The sequence below is a fragment of the Heloderma suspectum genome, chromosome 7 (genome assembly GCF_057233095.1).
Source record: "Heloderma suspectum isolate Gila_16-S chromosome 7, 16-S_ref, whole genome shotgun sequence".
Lineage (NCBI taxonomy): Eukaryota > Metazoa > Chordata > Lepidosauria > Squamata > Helodermatidae > Heloderma > Heloderma suspectum.
This window is the reverse complement of record NC_139464.1, coordinates 34,458,349-34,482,611: the sequence shown is the minus strand read 5'-3', so window position 1 is coordinate 34,482,611 and position 24,263 is coordinate 34,458,349. Positions and strand designations below refer to the sequence as shown.

General features: G+C 44.8%; 2 protein-coding genes across 2 annotated transcripts in view; both read left to right on the top strand.

Moving 5' to 3' along the window:
• PAH (phenylalanine hydroxylase) overlaps window positions 1-2,906 on the top strand; it is a 62,356-nt gene extending 59,450 nt beyond the window's left edge. The window contains exon 13 of the mRNA XM_084809609.1: window positions 552-2,906. Coding sequence (XP_084665735.1) covers window positions 552-595 — 44 coding nt within the window. The 3' untranslated portion in view covers window positions 596-2,906. The remainder of the gene's footprint in view (window positions 1-551) is intronic.
• Window positions 1,766-24,263, top strand: part of LOC146339516 (tyrosine 3-monooxygenase-like) — a 46,137-nt gene continuing 23,639 nt past the window's right edge. The window contains exons 1-7 of the mRNA XM_084811881.1: window positions 1,766-1,983; window positions 9,825-9,837; window positions 10,231-10,710; window positions 14,349-14,523; window positions 16,170-16,258; window positions 20,067-20,134; window positions 21,201-21,251. Coding sequence (XP_084668007.1) covers window positions 1,766-1,983; window positions 9,825-9,837; window positions 10,231-10,710; window positions 14,349-14,523; window positions 16,170-16,258; window positions 20,067-20,134; window positions 21,201-21,251 — 1,094 coding nt within the window. The remainder of the gene's footprint in view (window positions 1,984-9,824; window positions 9,838-10,230; window positions 10,711-14,348; window positions 14,524-16,169; window positions 16,259-20,066; window positions 20,135-21,200; window positions 21,252-24,263) is intronic.

The following is a 24,263-nucleotide window of genomic DNA, read 5'->3' as shown; positions in this document are numbered from 1 at the left end:
CCCTCCAGATGTTGAGGAACTACTACCCCCCTCACCGCTCACCATTGGCCAAGCTGGGTGGGGCTGATGGGAGTTGGAGTCCAACAACAGCTTGACGGCCACAGGATCCCCAGCCCTAATCTAGGGAATCTACAGACAAGAAGGCTACAGTCATGGTATCCTTGGCCTTCTTACTTACTGTTCTCCTTCCTAGTAAGCCATGCAATGTTCCTCATCCAATATCAATCCTATTGTCAACATTTCCCATTTCAAGACCGCGTGGGTGTCAGGCACTCAGTCCATGGCAATACAGCTGTGCCATCTGACTCACTTCTGTTTATTAGAGGTGAGCTGGGAGAGTGCTGGACTTGAACTGGTGAGCCATGGTTTCAGATCCCTGCACAAGCGTCTCTGGGTCACTAGTTCTAAACCTTGCCTACCTAGGACTGTGGTGAAGATTAGATGGGAATGACCTCATATACACTGCCTTGCACTCCTTGGAGGAAGGGTGGGGAAGAAATGGAATAAACAAGGAGCAAAGCAAAGGACTGACTTTCTTGATTTCTTTGTAGATGAAATGGGACTTCTTTGCAATGCTCTACAGAAGATAAAGTGAGGAAGATGCTCTCAGATTCATTTCGTTGGTTCTGAGAGCCACGTGGCAAAAAGGATGCAATGAAACAAATATCAGACTTTTAAAGAAAAAAAATCAGTGTGCCAATAATTAACATAATGTAGGAATATAGCAGATATTTCATATGCTTATTATGGGTTGTATCCAATGGTGTATTTTCATCTGTGGACTGGACACCACTGGCAGATCAAATTCCACAAACACACCCCTGTAGCCTCCTGTGAGTCCCCCCATCTGTTCCAGAGGGTTAAAGTACCCCCTGGAGTAGCTTTGGGGGCCATACTGGGGGTTTCAGAGGGGAGGAGGGGAAGGGAAACTCCCAATGCATGAGTGAAAGTCCACTCACATAACGTTGGATTTAACCGTGTGTGTATTTTATTATATTGACATATAAATGTTTTATTATAAATACAATAGTGAAACAAAGGTAATAAATCTGATCCATGACTCCTGCATTGCTACTACTGGTGGCGTTGGCAGCAGGGCTGTTTCCAGATGACGCTTTTATTGTGCAATCATCATGCCTCGTTCACAGTAACTGACAAGTGATCCAGACATTGTCTCCCACTTGTAACTTCCCATGTTTTCCCACCACTTCTTCTGTCTTTTTTCTTTTTATAAAACATACCATTTAAGGAGGAAAAGATAAAATAGCTGCACAATGTATTTTGACTGGTAGCACTAGGAGTAGGAGTTCTCCCTCTAGGCTCAACCTAGGTCCTGGAGGCAAGTTAGGGGAAAGGATTAGCAGTGAGATGGATCTGAATCTTCTATAAGGAATTCTTCCCAGAATTTTTTGTACAAGGAAGAGAGGGTGTGGAATGGAAGAACGACCAAGTTCACTGAGAAATTATGTTTGATTAGTTATCTTAGCTCTGCCTTGTGTGTATCGTGTGCATGTGTGTATATCGCAGCTATTCCAATTATCATGTTTGTGCACTACTCATGAAAAGAGTGCAGTGCATGGCACCATCCTGATGCTGTAGATTCTCTTTCCCACAGTTTTTTTAATGATAGGTCATAAAGAAGTTTGAAATCCAGGCAAAATCACAAAGAAAAAGTATTAACCAAAGTTATGGAATTTCTGTCTGGGATGGAAGTGGGAATAACAATTGCTGGCATTGTTTAAGAAAAGGGGTGGTCAATGTCAGCATGGAGGAGGTGCCATATACTTCAGCTATTTTACATCCAATTTGCATCCGAATTCAGCTAGTTTACATCCATATTAATTGGTGTAGAGAATACACAGGTCCACTGGGGAAGCAAAACCCATCTAACAAGGAGAAAGAGCCTTTAAGGTACCATGGCTCAGTAGCAGAACATACGCTTTTCTTGAAGAAGGTCCAGTACTTGGCATCTCCAGTCAAAGGGTGAGGTAGCAAGTGATGGCAAAGACCTCTTCTTGAAATGCTGCAGAGGTCAGTTCCCATCGGTCTGACCATTGGAGGCTGGTGGCTCCAATTTTGGTGGGCCCTATTCTTATTTTGAGGATAGGATTCAGCACCTTAGATAGCTCTGTTAGAATTCTGGCTGGTTCTGACTGAAACCCAGAGTGGAATCACAGCCCTGCCGAGCTTGGAACCACCAGCCTCCACTGGGACTGACTCAGGATAAGGCAGCTTCATATGACCATAAGCTCCAAGCCTGTTGAAGCCCCACCACCAGGGACGTAACTGCCCATATGTGGTAAACAGGAACATGCCTGTGGCTTTGCAATACCTGACTCAACCTGCACATCACTCTGGAGGATTTCAACTCTCTCTTGAAGGAAAATTATATGAGACCTGCCTCGGTCCCTTGAAGGAGCCCATCTCTAGGCCTGAGTGTCAGTCTGTGTTAGAGGTGTAAGGAACGGCATCCATGTTCTTTCCTTTCTTTCCACGCCACACTCTTCCTCTGCCTTGTTTTCCTTGTTCAGCTGTTGTATCTTCTGTGGGGGAACAGTTCCACTGGCAGAATCTGAGCAGTTTTACTGGTGCATCAATCATGCCAGCAACATATACCAAGTTTTATCAGCATAGCAGGGCTTCTGCCCAATCCTTTAGCCCCTCAGCCAGCAGTACTTCGGTACAGGATTATGCCCTAAATTGGAAGCAAGTTCCATTAAAGTTAAAGGGACACTTGTAAAGCTAAATATTTTGAGCAAATGCACCTACATTTATATCTTTCATAAAAATTGCAGGTTAATTTACAGAATTTTTAAAAACTGAACATTGCACTTTTAAAAAAGCAAAATTAAAAGTGTATAATGATTTTATACATTTTATGTAAATAAAATACATTCTTTCATGGAACCTGTTTTGTTTTTTTTAATCCATGTTATGCTGTAAGACAATCCACACACACCCATTGACTTAAACTTGGAATTCATTTAAGATGAAATTCTGAAGCCTTGTTTTAAGATTATTTTTCCCCCATCAAGGGTGGAGTGAGGAAGAAGAACCTCTTATGGTAAAGTCCCTTCCTTACATATATCCAGAGGTTGTATAAAATGATCACTTGAGAGTCAAAAACTGTGCTATGTAGTATAATATGGCAATTCAACAACTGAGTGGGAGACAACACTTTGAAGTGTAAATACCATATTGATGTTGTTGAAAAATATGATTTCCCATTTGCGTAATACATTTGAAATGAATAATCCTGATTATGGAGATGAGTCAAACAAAGCCACTGGGGGATGACTCAGATCATATTTGGTATGATCCAGCCAAATTTAAGCCCTTTAAAGAGATTTAGGATGCAATCCTATACCTATTTACCTGATAATAAGCCCTATTGAACCCAAGGGGACTTAGGGCCAGAAATATTGGAACAAGGATAACTGTTTTGGCAGTTGGCCTCTGTACACCACCACATTGAAGTTGAAAGGAAATACACCCAGATGGGAGTGAAGTCAGGACTTTCAGCTGTAATTCAAGGGGTGTGACAAAAGTGGGGCACTAGCCATTCAGGAAGTACAGCCAGTGGCATACACCCTCACCCCCATCGTTGGAGGCTCATAAGTAATGGAACGAATGGCTGACAAGCAGCTGCATGGCCAGGTATGGCCTGTTTCCTGGGTACCCCATGACCAATCAAGCAGATAAAAGGCCTGGAGGTGGTTCTGAGTGTGACATTTGCATTTGGTAGCTGTTCACTGGAACTCCCAACATGAGGTCCAAAGAGGTGTCCATGCGAGTGAAGGAAGCTGAGGAAACAAACGAAACCCATTAGGCTGAGGAAGCAAACGAAACCCATCAGAGAGATAGCAAAAACAGTGGGAGTGGCCAACATAACAGTTTGGAACATCCTGAAAAAGAAGGAATTAACTGGCAAGCTCAGCAACAGCAAAAGGCCTGGAAGACCACAGAAGACAACTGAAGTAGATGACTGCAGAATTCTGCTCATGGTGAAGAGGAACCCTTTCACAACATCTAGCCAGTTCAAGAACACTCTTGAGGAGGTAGGCATGTCATTGTCAACATCTACAGTCAAGAGACAGCTTTATGAATGTAAATACAGAGGCTTCACAACAAGGTGCAAACCACTGGTAATGCTCAAGAACAGACAGGCCAGATTAGCCTTTGCCAGCAAACACCTAAAAAAGCCTGCCCAGTTCTGGAATAAGATTCTTTGGACTGATGAAACCAAGATTCACTTGTACCAGAATGATGGGAAGAAAAAAGTATGGAGAAGGAAAGGAACAGCTCATGATCCAAAGCATACCACATCATCTGTCAAACATGGTGGAGGCAGTGTTATGGCATGGGCATGTATGGCTGCCAATGGAACCAGGTCACTGGTGTTTATTGATGACCTGACTGCTGATAAAAGCAGCAGGATGAATTCTGAAGTGTGTAGGGCTCTACTTTCTGCTCAGATTCAGCTGAATGCTGCCAAACTGAGAGGACGCCGCTTCATATTGCAGATGGATACTGACCCAAAACATACAGCAAAAGCTACCCCAGAGTTTCTGAAGGCAAAGAAGTGGGATGTTCTTCAATGGCCAAGTCAGTCACCCAATAGAGCATGCTTTTCACTTGCTGAAGACAGGACTGAAGGCAGAAAGACCCACAAACAAGCAGCAGCGAAGGCAGCTGTGGTCAAGGCCTGGCAAAGCATCTCGAGGGAGGAAACTCAGCACTGGGTCATGTCCATGGGTTCCAGACTTCAGGCAGTCATTGACTGCAAGGGATTTTCATCCAGGTATTAAAGGTGATCCTTAAGTTTGAAATGATGTTGGTTTGTTCCATTACTTATGAGCCACCAATGATGGGTGTGCGTGCATGCCACTGGCTGTCCTTCCTGAATGGTTAGTGCCCCACTTTTGTCACACCCCTTGAATTACAGCTGACAGTCCTGACTTCGCTCCCATCTGGGTGTGTTTCCTTTCAACTTCAGTGTGGTGGTGTACAGAGGCCAACTGCCAAAACAGTTATCCTTGTTCCAATATTTCTGGCTCTGACTGTATATCTGACTATTCCTGTTTAAGATTGCACTGTCAGGCTGCAATCCTAAACCCACTTACTAGGAAGTAAGCCCACTGTTAAATATGTGCTTCAGTCTCTTCCTGGAAATGCATTAGACATTAGACAGGTGCTTAACAGGGGCTGGATAATGCCCATGGCATGCAATGGTACAGAAAAAAGAAAGACAAAATTACATTAAGGGTGCAGTCTTATGCATTTTAGATGGGAAAGGACTTTTTTTCTATCTGAACATGCACAGGATTGCACTTTAAGGGAGACAGGTATCCTTAATTACATCAGTTGTTTGCAGTGAAAGCTCAAGGCTATCCCAAAAGACCAGACATAACTGGGAAACTTGCTGCAGTAGTATTTAGCTAACCTAGGAATGAGTGCAGCAACATAAATAAGAATTTAGATCAGTATACAGATTAGACACTGGCTAATTTACACTTTAGAATGCTCAGCTGGGGTTATTACTTGGATTTCCGGATGTAGTTCTTGTCCCTTGTGAAACTGTCCACCTCCTAAAAAAACCCACTGCAGAGCAGACGTCAGGAGTGATGCTTATTGGCATAGACCTTAAAACCTTGTGTTAGAAGATACTGCTCCACGCTTTTGACCAATAAGATCTGTGTCATTTTCATTGTGGAGATATTCCAGATTATGAGGTTGTCTGGAACAACTTTCCCCATGAAACTGCAGCCTACCTAATCACATGTCTTAATTCCAAATGCAGTCGTGTAAGAGTTCAGAATAACCACACACACACACACACACATGTTATTTCTCTAACATTCTTATGAAGTTTGTATTCCTCAGTTACTAGACTGCAAGCAACTGAAATGATATTGGGAGAGATCTAATAGATTTGTTTATATTTTATTTTCATTTTTGTACTTGAAACATTTAAGTAATATTCCACCTTTCTGTCAAGGAACACCAAAGCAGCTAATAATATAAACAAAAAATAAACAACTATTACAATGAGCAATAAAAAACAAGCAATATATTTTATGTATACTTTGGAACTCACGACTCCTGAAATAAGATATGTCTCTATCTCCCACCACCACCACCACCCCACACACAGTCTCCAGCTCTCTTTCTTGATATACTCTGGTTCCAGATTTTTTTTTAAAAAAATGGCAAAATGTCACCAATTCTCTCTTCAACTTTTAATGCATTTGTGTGTTTTGAAAATGAGCAGGAAAACTGTGTGTGATTTCTAAATTAAATATCTGCTTTTATTACCGACATTATCCATAGGTGTGAACTAACATTTTCAAGTATTTTTAACACAGGTTTGGATTTCTCTTGTCTTCCAGTTCAAAAGGACTAAAAAAGGAACTGATCACTAACTCTAATGTATGGTATTTAGTTGGGTCATTTTTTAGCAGCATAACAGACAACACCAAAAAGTGTTCCAGTCTATGTGTTGGATTGAAACCCCGCATAGACGTCCCCAGTAAAGTGTGTCCACAGCTAGGGCTGATGAGAGGTGTCAAGAATTTTAAAACACAACAAATTAAAATATAATAAAATGTGTTTAAAATGTTTGCAAATGCCTTCAACTTGCTTAATCCTGGTGGATTAAGCCAAAGAAGAAAGACTAGCAGCGTCTTCAGAATGCACTTCTCAAAGAAAGTCTCTGGCGGTCTGCTTTAAGAAGGTAGCCGTCCATCTGGAAGAAATTTGACTGGAAAACCTCTTTCTCCACAAATCAGACCTAATGGGGGAAGCAGTGAGTCACGCTTGATCCCACCAATCTGACCTGAATCTATATCTAGGTTTAGGAGTCAGATAAAATGACGACGTTTCAGCACCTCGGACAGCACCGGCCTATACAGCTACGAAGTGAGTTAAAAAGCAGTCCACCACTTGGAGTTGGCTTTGGAGCATCCCTATTGGACCCTGGAGACGAGGACTTTGGTCTCCATTTTCCTTTTGTTTTAGTCTGCAAACCTTACACCCACTTATGTGGGAGTACTAAGGCCCATTGCAATTGCTGGAGAAGACTCTTACGAGTCCCCTGGACTGCAAGGAGGTCAAATCAGTCCATCCTAAAGGAAATCAACCCTGAGTGCTCATTGGAAGGACAGATACTGAAGCTGAAGCTCAAATATTTTGGCCACCTAATGCGAAGAGAAAAGTCACTGGAAAAGACCCTGATACTGGGAAAGACTGAAGGCAAAAGGAGAAGGGGACGGCAGAGGATGAGATGGCTAGATAGCATCACCGATGCAATGAATATGAACTTGAGCATGCTCCAGGAGAGAGTGGAGGACAGGAAGGCCTGGTGTGCTATGGTCCATGGGGTCACGAAGAGTCAGACATGACTTAACGACTGATCAACAATGAACAACTTCTGAGTAGACATGCACTGCTAATGATTTAATGGTAGCCAGCTTGAGCACCATTTTCGGAAGAAAGGGGAAGCACAAATGTCTTAGGCTGCAGTCTTCTACATGCCTATCAGAGACCTTAGTGGGACTTACATCTGAATAGACATGCATAGGATTGCACTGATAGAGAAAGACAGATAGACAGAGGCACAAGTATACTAAACAGCTCCCCACCTACCCCAAACATACAGCAACTGCTAGGATACGTCTACCATTCTTCCCCAGCCAGGTGCCCTCCAGATGTTTTGGACCACAACTCCATCAGACCCAGCCAGCGTAACCAATAGTCAGAGATCATAGGAGTTGTAGTCCAAAACATCTGGAGGGTACCAGGTTCATGGCTTCCCACTCATTCAGTCTTTTCAAGATACACGTGTGCGCGCGCACACATGCACCCTTTCTGCTTTGCACCATATATTTCCAGGACAGACATCATAGTAATTCTGAACAGTTACTACTAGGAAAAAACAACAATAATGTTTGTTGGATTTCTTGGGATGCCCTATCTTCTAGCTTGAGAGAGAGAGAGAGAGAGAGAGAGAGAGAGAGAGAGAGAGAGAGAGATGCATCCATGCATCCTAACAAATTAAAATACAACGCGACTTTCATTACATCTTTACCTGGGAGTAAGTCCCATTAAGCATAGAGGGACCAGTAAGTAAACATGTATAGGATTGTACTGCACACCACTATAAAAGCAATGCAGGACAGTAACATGAACAAATTAGTCAAATCAATTAAAAAAATTAGTATGAAAATATTAATAACTACCTTGTACTACCTTCTTTCTTCGGGATGCACTGACAAATTGCTGTCACCAAAACAATGACGAATGACTTTTGATGGAGCCTACACTCGAGTCGTGAGCCACATTGCTGAGTGTTATCAGAAGGAACATGTTTAGACTTCAGGTGAAACAAGCGCCTTTGGGCAATGCATTGCTCTCATTTCTTCTTGGAAACGATGTGAATTTGGTTGACGTTCCCTTACAGGTCTATTTGTATCCTTATCTCTCCCACACGCCCCAAACTAGGAGATTCCAAACCGTATTTTAAAATAAAATAAAATAAAATAAACATTCATTATTTAGATGATTAATTCCTTCTGCCCCACTCTCCATTCCAAAAGTAAAATAATACCAGCAATAAATAACCCAGTGGGACAAAAATGTAACCGGAAAGGGCTTTAGTAAGCGCCGCAAAGTTCTAGGTGAGTACACTTTGCAAAGATCGTAGTCCATTGCCCAAATGCACCATCTGTATTTATGGGTTTGTCTGTTAGTTATGTAAGCAAGACTTCTACTTAATAATTGTGATACTTTTGTGTTAAACTTTTTTTTTCTTTGTTTGGTTTGGGTTGTGTGTGTTTTAAATGTAATTGCCAGGAAAATTTCGAGGGATACAACATCTTTCATGTTGACATTTCCGCTTCTATATAAATGGTTTAAAATCGGAAAGCCAGGAGTAGTTCAGAATGAGTACACTACCGAGGGCACAAAGCAGAGTTCCGGAGAGTAGCAAACTACATAGACATATTTGTAGGTAAGCTTCTGATTCAGCTGACAAGTAGCTACCGTTAACCATTTTTACACTTGGAGGGTTTTGGGTTTTTTTTCACTTCAGTCCCCAAGGCAGGCTTACAATATAAAGAAATGGATATAGAAGGGGGCGGGGTGGGGGTCTAAAGTGGCACAGCAGCGAGGCAACCAGGAGGCTCCGGATCCGCTGTGGATGCCATCTGTCTTAAGGTAAAATATATAAGAAAGATAGAAAGACTAACAACAGAGTATTCAAAAAATATATTTAAGCTAAACGTTTTGGTTTCTGCCCTCATCAGTAGCTGTGCTGTTAAATAAACCATATATACACACACACATGGTTTTTTGGTCCATTTCTTTATATTGTAAGCCTGCCTTGGGGACTGAAGTGAAAAGAAAAAACAACAACAGGATGGATACCTTTTAAATAAAATAAGTAAAGAATAGAAACACAGCCCTCTCTGCAAGAAGGGAGGGTGCTGCTGCTGCTGCTGCTGCTGCTTTTTCAATCTGACCAAACCTACATTGAGTTAAAATCAAGTAATTTATTTCAGACCATTTTGCCCTGCAAATCTTCCTTTGAGGCTGACTTTCACACGAGGCTGAATCCTATACCTGCTTACCAGGGAGTAAGCTGCATTGGACTCAATGGGACTTACTTCTGTTTAGAAACGCATACTGTAAATGTGTTTAAAATAAAGACCGAGGTCGACTTCAGCAAGCGCGCATCATTAACTCCGTCCAGCCTCCTCAAACACGGATACCCAAGGGAAGGGGGATTTTTTGTACAACCACTATCAAGCCGTTTGCATTGCCACCAGTGTGATCCAGCAGGTAAGCCTGTCATGTCGGATTCCGTGCTAGGAGAAACCCTGGAAAATTCTGCCTCCCTCCCTCTGCCATGTTAACTGATTAACTGATACCCCTGGAGCAAATCTTTCTCCACCCTTTACACAGGAATGATCAACCTTCCATGCTGGGGTGAGCGACCAATGCAATAAACCAGAGTCCAGATGTCTTCGACTACGACTCCCACCCTCCCCAGCCAACACGGGCAATAGATGCTGCAAGACATGTCACAAATCAAAAGTGTGCGTGTGTGTGTGTGTGCATCTTCAAGTCAGATTTCTTCCTCAGAAGGCCATGAAACTTTGTTGCCATCTAAAGTCACGTCGTGTGTGCATGTCGTGCGTGTGTGACTTGGACTACAGCTCCCATTATCCCCAGTCAGTGGGTGATGGGAGCTGTGATCCCCCTCACGATGACATTGTCCCGCTCTCCGGACTCCCAGACTCCCTGCCCTCGGGGCGGTTCCGCTTCACCACCAGCCCCTGCGCGAACAGCCCGGCCCCGGGATTCTTCGCTAGGCTGACGCCGCGGCGCAGCCCGTCGCTGCCTTCCTCGAGGGCGCGTCGCGGGGGGGGGGGGTATTTCGTCAGGGGAATCTCCGCCTCTTTTGAGGGGGATCCTGCGATGCCAGGACTGCCTTGCCTGCCTGTGAAAGGCCGCCACCGCCCCACAGGTTGCTTGCAGACCCACGGGCCGGGCCGGAGGAGGAACTGGCCAGCAGGGATGGAGCCGTCGAACGAACAAGACCACCAGGATCCGGCCCAGGGAACAGAGCCTGCCCGAGACACGCTGAGCCTGACCTTCGCCCTCCGCAATGGCAGGAGAGCCGGCATCGCCAGGACAGCCGAAGTCTTCGAGGTAGGACTGGTTGCCACTGCCCTGAGCCAGCCTGCCTGCCTGCCGCCTTACCGGGGCTGCCTGGTTCTGATGTTTCCCCAGTGCAGACTGGTGGCTGCAATGTCAATGGCGTGTTGAATATGCTCTGGGTTTTCCTCAGGATCAGTCAGAACTCTAAGGAGCTATCCAAGGTGCTGCACCCATTTGGGGGTGGGGTTCAGCACCTTGGAAAGTTCCTTTAGGGTTCTGGCTGGTTCTGACTGAAACCCAGAGTGTATGCACAGCCCTATGACATAGGAGCCACCAGCCTCCACTGCTTTTCGGTCTAGCAAATCTGGAGTTTGCCACACTGTTTGGGTACACTCAACAGGCAGCTGCGAACAAGCCCTACATTTGGGGCTCCTTAGCTGGGTAGGGGAGAGAAAAGAAAAGGAGATGACTCTTGAAGGTAGAGGCAACCTGGTGCCCTCCAGATTATTTTGACTACACCTCCCCTAAGCCCCAGTGGCATGGGAAAGTGGATAGAAATAACTTCTTCCATCTCCCTTAATACTAGAGCTCTGGGCCATCCAACAACATAAATTGAGAGTAGACTGAGGACAGGTACACACACAAAGAAAGTGGAATTTGTGGCCACAAGATAGCCTTCCCCAACATTGTACCCTCCAGATGTTTTGAACAACAACTTCCAGCATTCTTGACCGATGGGCCATGCTAGCTCGGACTGATGGGTGCTGAAGTCCAAAAAATCTGGGGGGCTTTAGGTTAGGGAAGGCTGGTGATGGCCATGGGCACAGACCAGGGGTGGCCAGAAGGTAGATGTCCAGATATTTTGGGCTTCAACTTTCAGAAGCCCCTGCCAGCATATCCAGTGGCCAGTAATGCTGGGAGTTGAAGTCCACAACATCTGGAGATCTACTTTCTGCCCACGCCTGGCACAGACAGTATCAAAAGGGAATTATATACATTCATGGATTTCTGTCAATGGCTATTAGCCATGGTAACTAAATCCCAGTGTGGCCCATTGGAAGCATTTGGCTGGCCACTATGGGAAACAGGATGCTGGACACTAAATGCCTTTGGTCTGATCCAGCAGGGCTCTTTGGAGGTCAAATTCACATTTTACATTGAGGTAACAGTGGAGTAGTGGAGGAGCACAGCTCCAGGACTTTTTTCAGAATAGAAGGGATGATGTCATCTGCCAGAGCACCAGGGTAATTGATGGATTCTCCTAGCTCTGGAAAGTGGATGAGGTAATAACAAGGCTTTCAAGTTTTTATTATTGTTTGTGAGAGATGAGCACAGAGGAAGTCAGAGGATGAGGAAAACAACCAAGCAGAGGCTGGAAACTCCTTTCCCATTCTGTGATGGAGTTCATACCTCATGCTAGCATCTTAAATACTTGTGCTTCTTTGCAAGATCGTTTGCATTTCTAATTAAAAGCTAAAGGCTGCATTTCAGCTGGCTGAAACTCTTTTGTTAAAGATCAGTGTCTTTTGCAAACTGAACCTATGCAGTCAGAAGGGAGCACCATTGAGTTCAATGGAGCTTACTCCCAGGTAACTATGGGTAGGACTGCACTCATGCCCCATAAATTTAACAGTGAGATTTTATTAGTGGTTGGTTTGAGCTCCTGTGCTTCAAAACTGACCACCCTCCACTGCTTAGGTGTGTGCTTGAAATATCTTAGGGTACACCTAAAAATGCATTTTTTGTGGTGGTTCTTCTAACTTGCCTCTCCCTGCCGTTTCACCTTACTGCCTTAGATCAAGTTTCATTTTGTCCAGTAGCTTTGTATCCAACCACTCACTTCTCTTGGAGAGGACGTATCTGTGCAGGGTCCCTGTGCCTTGAACCAGCAGAAATTCAGTTGAGGGTGAAGCAGAGCCTTTCCCATTGCTACATCTTCATGCCAGAATGAATGTCTGTCACATACTCTTTAACCAAGAAATCAGTGTCTGTTGACCACAGCCCACACAGCCTGTTCATCCACTGTTGCTGACCTATTCCAGTGTTCTCCATTTTCATACTTGGAAGTCTGGTCATCTACTCTCACAACTGTAATAATGACCTACATGTGAATCCCAGTTCAGCACTTGAGCATGACTGCTGTCCCACTAAGAATGAAGCAGTTCCCCTGGTTGAGAAAATAATGATCTCAACTCAGAACAGAAGGGAAATATTTATTTTGAAGAACCATCATTCTCCTAGAGGATTTTATATATCTCGGGCACCTTCTTTGCCACATCTTTGATGCTCCTTGCAAGCAAACAAAATCTAGTAAATATGAGGAACTGTGTATCTGGGGAATTTCTCAACATTTGGGAAAGTGTTTATAATCATCCCCTCTATTTCTGATGTTCAGGCTGTGAGTTTCATTGCGTATGTTACTGAAACAGCACCATCCACAGGCAAGCAGGAGGTAGCCACATGCTTGGGGGAATCACAAGGTTTGCAGAAGTACAAAAGTCTCCAGAAAAAAAAATGTAAGGGAGGGGAAAACCCCAAAACAGCCCAATGAGGACTGGGCAGGCATACTCAGTGGTCACAGAATGCTGATTGACTATTCTGACAAATGGAGGGGCAGAACGGAGTACCTAGAATCCTAAACAGCAGCACACCACACTGAAACATTTTGGTGCAAGGTCCCACTTGTAAAAGACTAAATAGCTATAGGCTGAATCTACACATAGCAGTTTTACTGTTATCATACTGCAACGATAACTATTGGTGTACATGACACTGATGGGCACCAATAGTTATCACTGCAGTATGATAACGGTAAAACTGCTATGTGTAGATTCAGCCATAGTGTAGGGTAGGGGTGGGAAGAAAGTAGATCTCCAGATGTTTTGGACATCAACTCCCAGAAGCTCCTGCCAGCATGGTCAATGGTCAGAAATTCTGGGAGTTGAAATCTGAAACATCTGGAGGCCTACTTTTTGCCTACCCCTGTGTAGGGTTGTCAGTGTTCCAGCTGGACACTGTAATGGTGTCTATAACAGCAGCTTCATGCATAGACTTTTGCAGCTGATAATGTTTACCTCCATGCTGCAAAAAACATTTGCATTTTTACTCATCAGGTTGCTCCTCCTTCCTCTTCACCCTTGCAACCTGCTTGCACACCTGCCGCTTGCTCACCTGCCTCCAGACAATGGCGGTGGTGAGAAGGAAGAGCAGAAGATGCCACTGCCAACTCGCTCACTGGCTCCCTCCCTGTCAAGCAAGCAAGTAGTAGCAATGATGAGAAAGAGGGTGAGGAGCAATAGCAGCTGATGACAATGGTGGTGAGAAGGGAGACTCACTGCAGGACAGACCTATTGAGGGTGTCTTGCCCAAGGGCCATCAAAAACCTGGAGCTGGCACTGATAAACAGCTCTGAGTATATGTCTAAGGCTGTAGTCCTATGAAAACTTACATGGAAGTAAATCCCATTGAACAGTGTGGGACTTACATCTGAATAAAACATCCATAGGATTGCACTGCACATTTCTTGGCTAAAAACCATCTGTCTCCAGATTGCTTGTGACAGTTAATGAACTTGGGGAAGAGGGGAAGCTGTTCTCCCAGTTTATTGTTTCACTTTTGCTTGTTACTTTTGCAAACAGCCTTGGGCACTGCACTCGGGGAAATGGTATATATGTGATTGCCTTTTTCAGATATTTGAAGCTAAAATCAATCACCTTGAAACTAGACCAGCTAGAATACCAAAAAACACTGCCGATGACCTTGATTTTTTTGTGAGATGTGAAGTTCTGAACTGTGAGGTCAGCAGCCTCATCAATTCCTTAAAGAGGGTGGCAGAGGATGTGAAAGCTAATAGGGAAGAAAAAGGTACGTAGAGCCGCCGCAGCACCTTCCTATCTGGATGCACACACAAAAGTCTTTAATCAGTAGTCAAATGTTAATTAGGGATTACTGAACGGAGATACACAAAATGATTTAGCCAGAAGATCTGGTTGTAAGCTGGTTTAATGATCTCATTGGCCAGGATCTAAAGGGGCAGTCTTTGTCTGTACAGCGCTTTCTTTAGGACAGGGGTGATGTGCCAGATGAAATCTGGTCCACCTGCAGCAGCGGAGGCTGGCAGCTCCAATGTCAGCGTGGAGGTAAATCCATTCCGGGTTTCAGTCAGAACCAGTCAGTGCTCTAAAGGAGCTATCCAAGGTGCTGACCCATTTGGGGGATATGCTTCAGCATTTTGGGTAGCTCCTTTAGAGTTCTGACTGGTTCTGATTGAGTCTCAGAATGGATTTACCACCCCACTGATATAGGAGCCCCCAGCCTCCACTACATTTCAACTTTTTAGATTGGGGGGCAAGGGGGAAACTGCACAAAACCTCGGGAACCACCAAATGATTAGTGGTTGGGGGGAAGGGGGCTGGGCCATCTGGGGATCCCTGGAGGGCCAGATGGGCCACCAGGCCTGAGTTTCCACACTGTTGACACATAACATAGCAGCCACATAGCTCCTCTGGCAAGGGCAGCCACAATCACACACTGAAAGTAGCAACCACACCCCATTCCAGTTCATGTACCAGTGGTGGTGTGCCATGATTGGGTGCTGAGTAGGTTGGCCATGTGTCCTATTTTACAGAGGACAGCTCTCTATTTGAAGGGCTGCCTGAGGACCATTCTCTGTTTCGAACGTGTCCCCTATTTGAAGGGCTGCCCAGTCCAAGTTGCATTTAAGGACAAAGGACCCTAAGAAGGTCCTTCTAGTGGGCCCTTGAAGTAGCCCATCCACAGTGAGCACTTGGACAGCAGACTGAGCAAGGTACACACAGATCACCTGGTCACAATCTTCCCCTCTATGCTGTGAGATGTACAGCATTCCTATTTAAACTCTACTCATTATTTCTACTTCTCTCTCTCTCTCTCTCTCTCTCTCTCTCTCTCCATATATATATATATATATATATATATATATATATATATATATTAGCGTATGCAACTTTTATGCAAATATGTGTCCCCTTTATCATTTTTTTTTTTTTTGGTGCTGTTTGTAAGTGGCCGCCCTAGCGCTGAGTTATACACCATGTCCTATGCTCTGTTGTGGCAATGTGATCGTGGTGGTCTTTCATACAAGGCAGCTTGAAACAGCAACAAAACCCCTATTTCACTGAAGTAATTGAAGCCACCCATGACCCCACCCAGTTTTGGCTATTCCACTGGTGCATCTTCAGCAGGAGAACAGCTCCATCCATATATTTAAGCTGCTCCTCCAGTATATCTGTTGTGCTGGAAGCATCTCTGATGTTCTGCTAGAGTAGCAAGGCCTCTGCCACATCCTAAAACCCCGTAGCTGGCATAACTGTGGCACTGCTCTGTTAGATGTCTAATCCTTCAACACCTTTTCAAGAAGTGCATAGCCCTGTGTCCATCAATACAATAACACTGAGCAGCATCCACCCCTGCAGTGCCCACTGAACATCTATGTGCCGCTCACAGTCTACCATTTATACCCTTGCCAACAGCCCCATGGTTCCCAAAGAAAATACGAGACCTCGACAAATGCCATCACCTGATCACCAAGTATGACCCTGATTTGGATCCTGACCACCCGGTGAGTTATGAATGCACCTCCCAAATTATTTAGGCTTAAAGGTAGTTAAGCCTCTAAAAAACACCATACGAATAAGCAACTTTAATAAATGCTTTCCCCCCTGTGATTTAGTAGTCCAGTGAAAGACATTTGCTAATTTCATTTCTCCTCTTCTATAAAGCTTTCCTTCCTCTGATATCAACTCACCCATGGTTCAAAATGTAAACCTGGAAGTTCCTTGGGGCGGGCACATACGAGTTTTGTTTTGGTTTTTTGCTCGTATTACTCTGGAAAAGCCATGTATGGTAATGGTGCTGTATGCAGTTATCAAGCAGATGGTGATGACGATGGTTGTCAAGGAAGGAGGGAAGGAGGATCCCAGCCTCCGGGACCAGTCCCAACCTCTCTGCAAGGGAGGATCACCCAGGACCTGATCCTGGGGTCCCCTTCCCCAAAACAGGACTGGCCAAACCTGGCCTTTCAGTCCCCCCAAATACCCAGTAACCACCCTCTTAAGCCAAGAAGCACTGAAATTAGCACTGAGGTTATGCAGAGAGATCACATCAACTAAAGGTTGGATAAAGATCAAAATAAAGGGGTAGAGAGAAAGGGAAGAATGGAAGTAACCAGTTATACAAGACAGTACAAAGCCAAATCACTTAACTATATACAGAGAGCTTCATGAATGCACACCCAAGCCAAATAATAAATCTACCTGTCCGATCCTTGCATACCTAAGTATGGATCTCCCTGGATAGCAACCAGCCATCTCCAGGTCCAGGACCACCAGGATGAAGGGAGACCCCATGCCTTGACCTCAGCCCCCTTTTAAAGTCCATCCCTGGCAACCCAGGGCAGATTTTGCTTCAGCCAATCACTGGCTCAGTCCTTGGGTGGACCGCCGTTACCTCCAACAGGCTGGAACTCCCCACCAACTCCAGCTGTTGGCACACATTCTAGTTAGCAGGGACTGCACCTGGCCTTGGGCAAAGGGCGAAGGAGCATCTAAACTACAAACATTTCCAGGTGGTTACATCCAATGTGACAGCCTGACCCAACCTTATGGCAGAAAGCAGGCCATTATCCTTGACAATGATGACGATGGTGATGATGATAAAAACAACAACGATGACGTGACACAGAAACATATGCACTTGTTCAGTGCTTTTAGCGGTTCCAGCTGGTCTTATGAATAATTCCACAGTAGGTAAGATAAGGACTCTCCCCAGGTCGAGCCTCTTCTTACAAGGAAGGTGGATGCCAAAAGGAGGAGGAAGAGGCTTGTAAGTTGTAGCTGTCGAAAAAAAATGAACAGAAGGCAGAGTCAAGATGGAAGCCTGGGTTTCATGTTGTTTTTTATTAATTCTTTATTATTACATTTATATCCCACCTTTTCCCCTCTTGCAAGGAACCCAAGGCAGCTTGCATGGTCTTCCTCTCCGTTTCATCCTCACAACAACCCTGTGAGGTAGATTAGGATGAGAGTTAGTGACTAACCCAAAGTCACCCAATGAGCTTCGTGGACAAGTGGGGGCTAGAACCCAGATCTCCCAAGTCCCAGTCCAACACTCTAACCATGACACCACACTGGCTCTTGTTGGAATCCCAGATGGAATGATCAGATGGAAAAGCAAGATGACAAGCTGCCATTTGGCTCCTACAGCCATTCTGCCTGACTTCATCATAGAATCATAGAACACAGTAAGGTTGGAAGGGGCTGATAAGACCATCGAGTTCAACCCCCTGCTCAGTGCAGGAATCCAAGTCAGAGCATCCCTGACAGATGGCTGTCCAGCCTCATCTTGAATGCCTCCAGTGTGGGAGAGCCCACCACCTCCCTAGGTAATTGGCTCCATTGTCATATTGCTCTAACAGTCAAGACATTTTTCCTGACAGGAATCTGGCTTCCTGTCACTTGAGCCCATTATTCCGTGTCCTGCATTCTAGGATGATCGAGAAGAGATGCTGGCCTTCCTCTCTGTGACAACCTTTCAAGGACTTGAAGAGCATTATCATATCTCCCCTCAGTCTTCTCTTCTCAAGGCTAAACATGCCCAGTTCTTTCAGTCTCTCTTCATAGGGCTTTGTTTCCAGACCCCTGATCATCTCTGTTGCCCTCCTCTGAACCCTCTCCAGTTTGTCTGCATCCTTCTTAAAGTGTGGTGCCCAGAACTGGACTCAAGATGAGGCTGAACCAGTGCTGAGTAGGGATGGCAGAGAATTCCGCCACGGTTCCCCCAAAATCTGTGGCGGAACGCCTGCCCCCCCCACAGATCCCCTCGGGATGAGACTTACCTGGGGCGGATCTTCCGGGCGGTGGTGGCTCCGGTGGTGGCTTCGGCAGGTGGCTTCTTCCGACCGGCTGCCACTGCCACCATTTGCAGGTTTGTTTGGGGGGTTTTACACCCACGTGATAGGCTATGTAAGTTTTTACGTAGCCTAAAACGTCTGGGTAAAAAAAAAAAGGCGTACGCAAATGGCGGCGGCTACAGCCGCCGCCATTTGTGTTCCTTATTTTTGATGTCTTCATCTACGTAAATAATCACGTAGACTAAGACGGCGAAAATAAGGGGAACGCAAATAGCGTCCACTACGCTATTTGCGTTCCCCTCATTTTCGCTGTCTTAGTCTACGAAAATATTTACGTAGATGAAGACGTCAAAAATAAGGAACGCAAATGGCGGCGGCCATAGCCGCCGCCATTTGCGTAGGCGGGTTTTGGGGTTTTTTCCCCCAGAGCCCTCCGCGGCCGGAAATCCGGCTGCAGACAGCTCTGTCCTGGCTGGGCCTGGCCGGCTGCTGAGCCGGCCAAGGAGGATTCCAGGGCGGGGCAGGAATGGAGCGGATTCTGGGGGGAGGGATGGAGCACCTTCCCCCTGTCCAGGATTCCAGGGGGAGGGACGGAGCGCCTCCCCCCCCCCACCATCAGCATAATCCGCGAACAGGTAAGTGATTTTCGTACATCCCTAGTGCTGAGTAGAGGGGAACTAGTACTTCCCGGGATTTGGAAGCTATGCTTCTATTAATGCACCCCAAAATAGCATTTCCCTTTTTTGCAGCCACATCACATTGTTGGCTCATATTCAGCTTGTGATCTACATCAGTTCCAAGATCCTTCTCACTTGTATTATTGTTGAGCCACGTATCCCCCATCTTGTAACTGTGCATTTGGTTTCTTTTTCCTAGGTGCAGAACTTGGCATTTATCCCTATTAGAGGGAGAGATGTCAGCAAGGCCCACTCCACTTTTTGTTTGCCCCTTCCATCCCTGTTGATGGTTGAAGAAAGCAGCAGCAATCCACAGTTCATGTGATTTTTGTTTTGTAATCTTCCTTGAGGACTTCTAATGTTAAAAGGCTAATAAAAATAACACAGATACATAAATAAATACAAATAAATACATACACACATACATGCATGCATGCATGCATACAAATAAGGGCACAATCCTATCCATGTTTAGTCAGAAAAAAATGCCTACAGCTCACAGCATGCCCCAGCCAGCTTGGCTGGCTGGGCTATGCTCGGAGTTGTTGGCATTTTTTCGGACTCAATGCAATGTACATGGGATTGTGCCTTAAATCATGTACCATGTCTTCATTGAACTCATTTTGCAAAGAGCATCATAACAGCCATTCACAAAACCTTAAAAAAAAAATCCCAAATTTTAAATTAAAATTTCACTGTGCAGTTTTGAATTTCAAAACTCACCTCTTGTTTTCACAACTACATTCAAACAGTGAGATTTTGGATTTGGGTTTGTTTGTTTGTTTGTTTTTGGCTTTGCCATAAACTGTATTGAAGAAGCATTTCCTTCCTTCCCCTTTTAGGGATACACAGATCCAGAATACAAAAAGCGGAGGGCATTTGTTGCTGACCTGGCCTTTAACTTCAGACAGTAAGTGCAGCAACATTGCAAAACCAAACAAAAACAAAAAACCTAGAGGTTTTACTTTTTGCATACTATTGCAGTATGTAGCCTGGTTTTCTGTGCGCACAAGTAGTTGTGAGACTGATGGAAGTCACATCCTTGATTGAGGCATCCATGTCACCCTTTGTTGGAAAACTGGAACAATCATCAAAGGAAAGGGGGACTTCAAAAACTGGTGTGGGGAACCTGTGGTCCTCCAGATGGCATTGGATTCCAACTCCCATTATCCCCAGACAGCATGTCCAATGGTCAAGGGCGACTGCGGCTGTAGTCCATCAACATCGGGAGGGCCACAACACCGCTGTTCTGAAAGATCTTCAATGTCTATATGTAATTTGATGCATGTTTTGGCTTCATAAGGCTCTTTCATGTTGAAAGTGTGACATTCAAGGGTAATGCACATGAACCCTGGATGCCCCTTTAAACTGGATTGCATGGCAACTTCCAGCTCACCATGAGCCATTGGTGATTAGTGTTACATCACCGATCCACCTGAACGTTGGCTTGTGATAGCTTACATCCATGAAATGGCCACTTCTCACAATCAGCTTGCCATGCAGGAGAGGGGCCATGGCTCTGTGGCAGAACACCTGTTTTGCATGCAGAAGGCCCCAGGTTCAATCCCTGGCATCTGCCAGTCAGTGTCAACAATACTGGGCTAGATGGACCAAGGGTCTGACTCAGCGTAAGGCAGCTTCCTAGGTTCCTATAAGCTGAGAGCCATCTACAGTAACGTTTAAAGTAGCCATCACACAACACACAGCATCAGTCCCCTAGCACTTGCCCTCCCTTTTAGACAGGGATAGGCAACCTGGTGCCCTCCAGATGTTTTGTACTACAACTCCCACAAGCCCCAGCCAGCATTGCCAATGATCAAGGAGCATAAGAATTGTAGCCCAAAAATCTTAAAGGTCAGTGTTTGCTTCATTTCTAGTCCTGACAATAACAGCCCAAAGATCGTTCCTTGGTATCCATCTTATTGGAGGCATGTACATGAATTCTAATCAAATGTACTCACTTATTCTTTTGACAGCGGTGACCCATTACCAAGAGTTGAATACACTGCCCAAGAAACTGCTACATGGTAAGCGCATGATTTTTTTTTTTGCATAGCATCATGATGGCCAACTAGTTCCTAAACACAAGAGGAAGATGGGGACATGAAATGTTTCCTTCTCACTTTTCCATTCCTATACTCAGATAATACCTATATTTCTACTAATACACAATAGTGCACATCTGATTTCAAAATGGCATATGACATGGCAGGTCCAATGCACTGGTTGTGCAATGTATGCATCCAGTGTAAAGCAAACTAGTGGGTTTTAGAAAACACATTAAACAGCTGGTGCTCTCCAGATGTTTTGGACTACAACTCCCATCATCACTGACTGGATGATTGGCTATGCTGGATGGGGCTGTTAAGAGCTGAATCCAGCACATCTGGAGGCACTAGATTGGGGACTGTTGACTCCAGTAGGAGGCCTGCCAAAACATGTGGACTAAAAAAATAAGGCTTTTGTCCATGGGTATCATTTAGAGAGGGCATCATCCTTCCCTCACCCCATATTCCAACTCAAACCCCATGGGATTTGTTCTGGAGCATCATCATCTCTATCCAGCTCAGTAGTTCAACACACTGGGTGACTATTGTTCTAAATCATTCAATGCGTCTGTGTTCTAGATATGCATGCCAAAACCACAAATCCCTTTCTTTACAAACACACACACACACACACACACACACACACGGTTAGTGACTGTCATGTGTGGAAAATATTGATCTAATTTGTATGAGGCACAAAAGAGAAAAGGACAACAATGTTTCTCTACTTGGCTCAGAAACATCTTTGCAAGTCTCTAGGGCTTTGCTGCCCCCTTTCTTCTGCCTCAGGTGTCTTCCTTCTGCAGTGAGGCTCTTCAGGTGACCACGTGTCCTCTATTTGAAGGGCTGTAAGAGACAGTCTTCTGACTGATTTTCTATTTGAAGGGATGGCAAATCCAAGTCCACTTTAAAGATAAAGAACCATAAAAAGAGAGAGTCAACAGTAGGGATGTATGGATTTTGTTAGATCCATTCCATCTGTGTTTTGCAGATTGTCAGGCGTCTTTCATTCCAGCATCTGCTCATTGATGGAATCCGATTATTTTCCCCCAGAATTTCATGCTACTTGCGCTAATTCACATTAGCACTAATGTGCACTAGTTAATGCAAATTGGCATGAATCCACACTTCTGCAATTGTGCTAATGTGCATTTGCGCTAATGTGAGTGAGTGGAAATCCCACCTAAAAGTGAAAAACTGGTGTGCAAGACTTGGAAAATGTTGGTCCACAGTGGAATCTGTAGGTATGATTCGTACATATCTAGACTCATCCCTAGCCAGCAGCACTGGGAAAGCAGACTGAGCAGGCAGGCACACAGCTCCCCTGGTCACAGTCCTTCCCACTATGGTGAAAAGGACTATATATCTATTTAAATTACAGCAATTATTTCTAACTTTGCATCTATACATACAAATTAGCATATGCAAATCTGTGTCCTTTCTGTAAGCAATCCGTTACCTGCTCAATGCATTCAGCAAAATGAGGCGGTAGAGTTCTGAGAGGGGTAATAACCTCTGTATCATTTCAGACTAAAGAGCAGTGGAGGCTGGTGGCTCTGACTGTGGTTCGGCTGTAAATGCATTCTGGGCTTCAGGCAGAACCTGAATGGAGCTACTGAAGGTGCTGAACTTATTTTGGGGGTAGGGTTCAGCACCTTGGATAGCTTGGTCACAGCTTTATTTGTTTAAAGGTGTAAGTATGATGAATGAAGTAAAACATAGAAGGGAGGGCAGAAGGCCATTCTTCCTACCACTTGAGTGTGTCCAAGGAGCAGGCCTGGCTGTCCATGCCATGTTTTAATTCTTCAGACAGTGGGCTCAGGCCTGAGCCTTCTACTCTGGCAAAAGCCCTATGTGGAGTTTCAGCTGGGCTCAGCATAGTTCCCATTTCCCACAGTTGCTCAAAATCAGCTGGATGGTCCCCAGTCCCGATGCACTCCTTGTGCACCCAATTACCAGCATATCAAACTTGGTTTGTTCTGAGCCTTAATCTTTATTTTTATTTTATTTTACCTTTACATTTATATCCCACCCTTTTTCCTCTCGCAAGGAACCCAAGGCAGCAGTACTTTCTACCTGCCAAAGCTGTGATGATTATGTGCTGTATAAATCCATGCACGTATCTGTGTGGTGCTCCCCCGGGGAAAGTAAAGCACATGCCGATCTGGAGGACATGGAATAGCTTCTAAGCTCCCAATAGGTTAGCCAGAAAACACCTCGTGGAACTCTGAAACCTGGGAGTGGGTAGGTGTGGGGATCACGCTACCTGCCCAGCTGAACTGAACTGGAAGAAATTGACTTTTGGACCAAATACCTTGCACCTTTTAACATCCTTGCTGATTTCCACAGCACTACATAGGATGCTTCTTAGATCATGGCATGATCACAAGTCTGACTCCTTCTTCTCCTCCACGTTTCATGACCACATCATAGAAGTGGTCCAAAGCCCACGTGGACTAGAACAGCCACTGCTGGATGCGGATATATTTGTTTCTCATTCTTTAACCTTGTAAGCTACGCCCATGTGAATCCTCTTGATATTTATTGAAAACAGAAACAGCTATTGTGGGATGCTGGCTATCACCCGTCATAGCAACACTTCGGCAGCAAAAGAAAGAAGAACTGCAGTCTCCAGACCGGGAAAGGCCATTTGCCTTAGTCAGCATTTCCAAGAATGATCTCAGATGTCATAAAACAATGTTTACAGATGTGTTAGAACCCCAGAGCAGAATAGTAATTTAAAAAGCAGCCTATTTTCTCCCTGCCATCACATGATTACTTGCTCCTTTTCAACAGCTCTGTGTGTGTGTGTGTGTGTGTTTAAAGAGAGAACGATCCTCAAATCGAATAATGTTAAAATACAAAATATAAACACTCAGTACATCCAAACAGCAACATTCCCATTTTGTGATATTTAGCCTGCAATCCTACTCCTTCCCCCCCCCCACAAATGCATCCCTTCCCCCTCCCGATTTTATACCACCACCTATC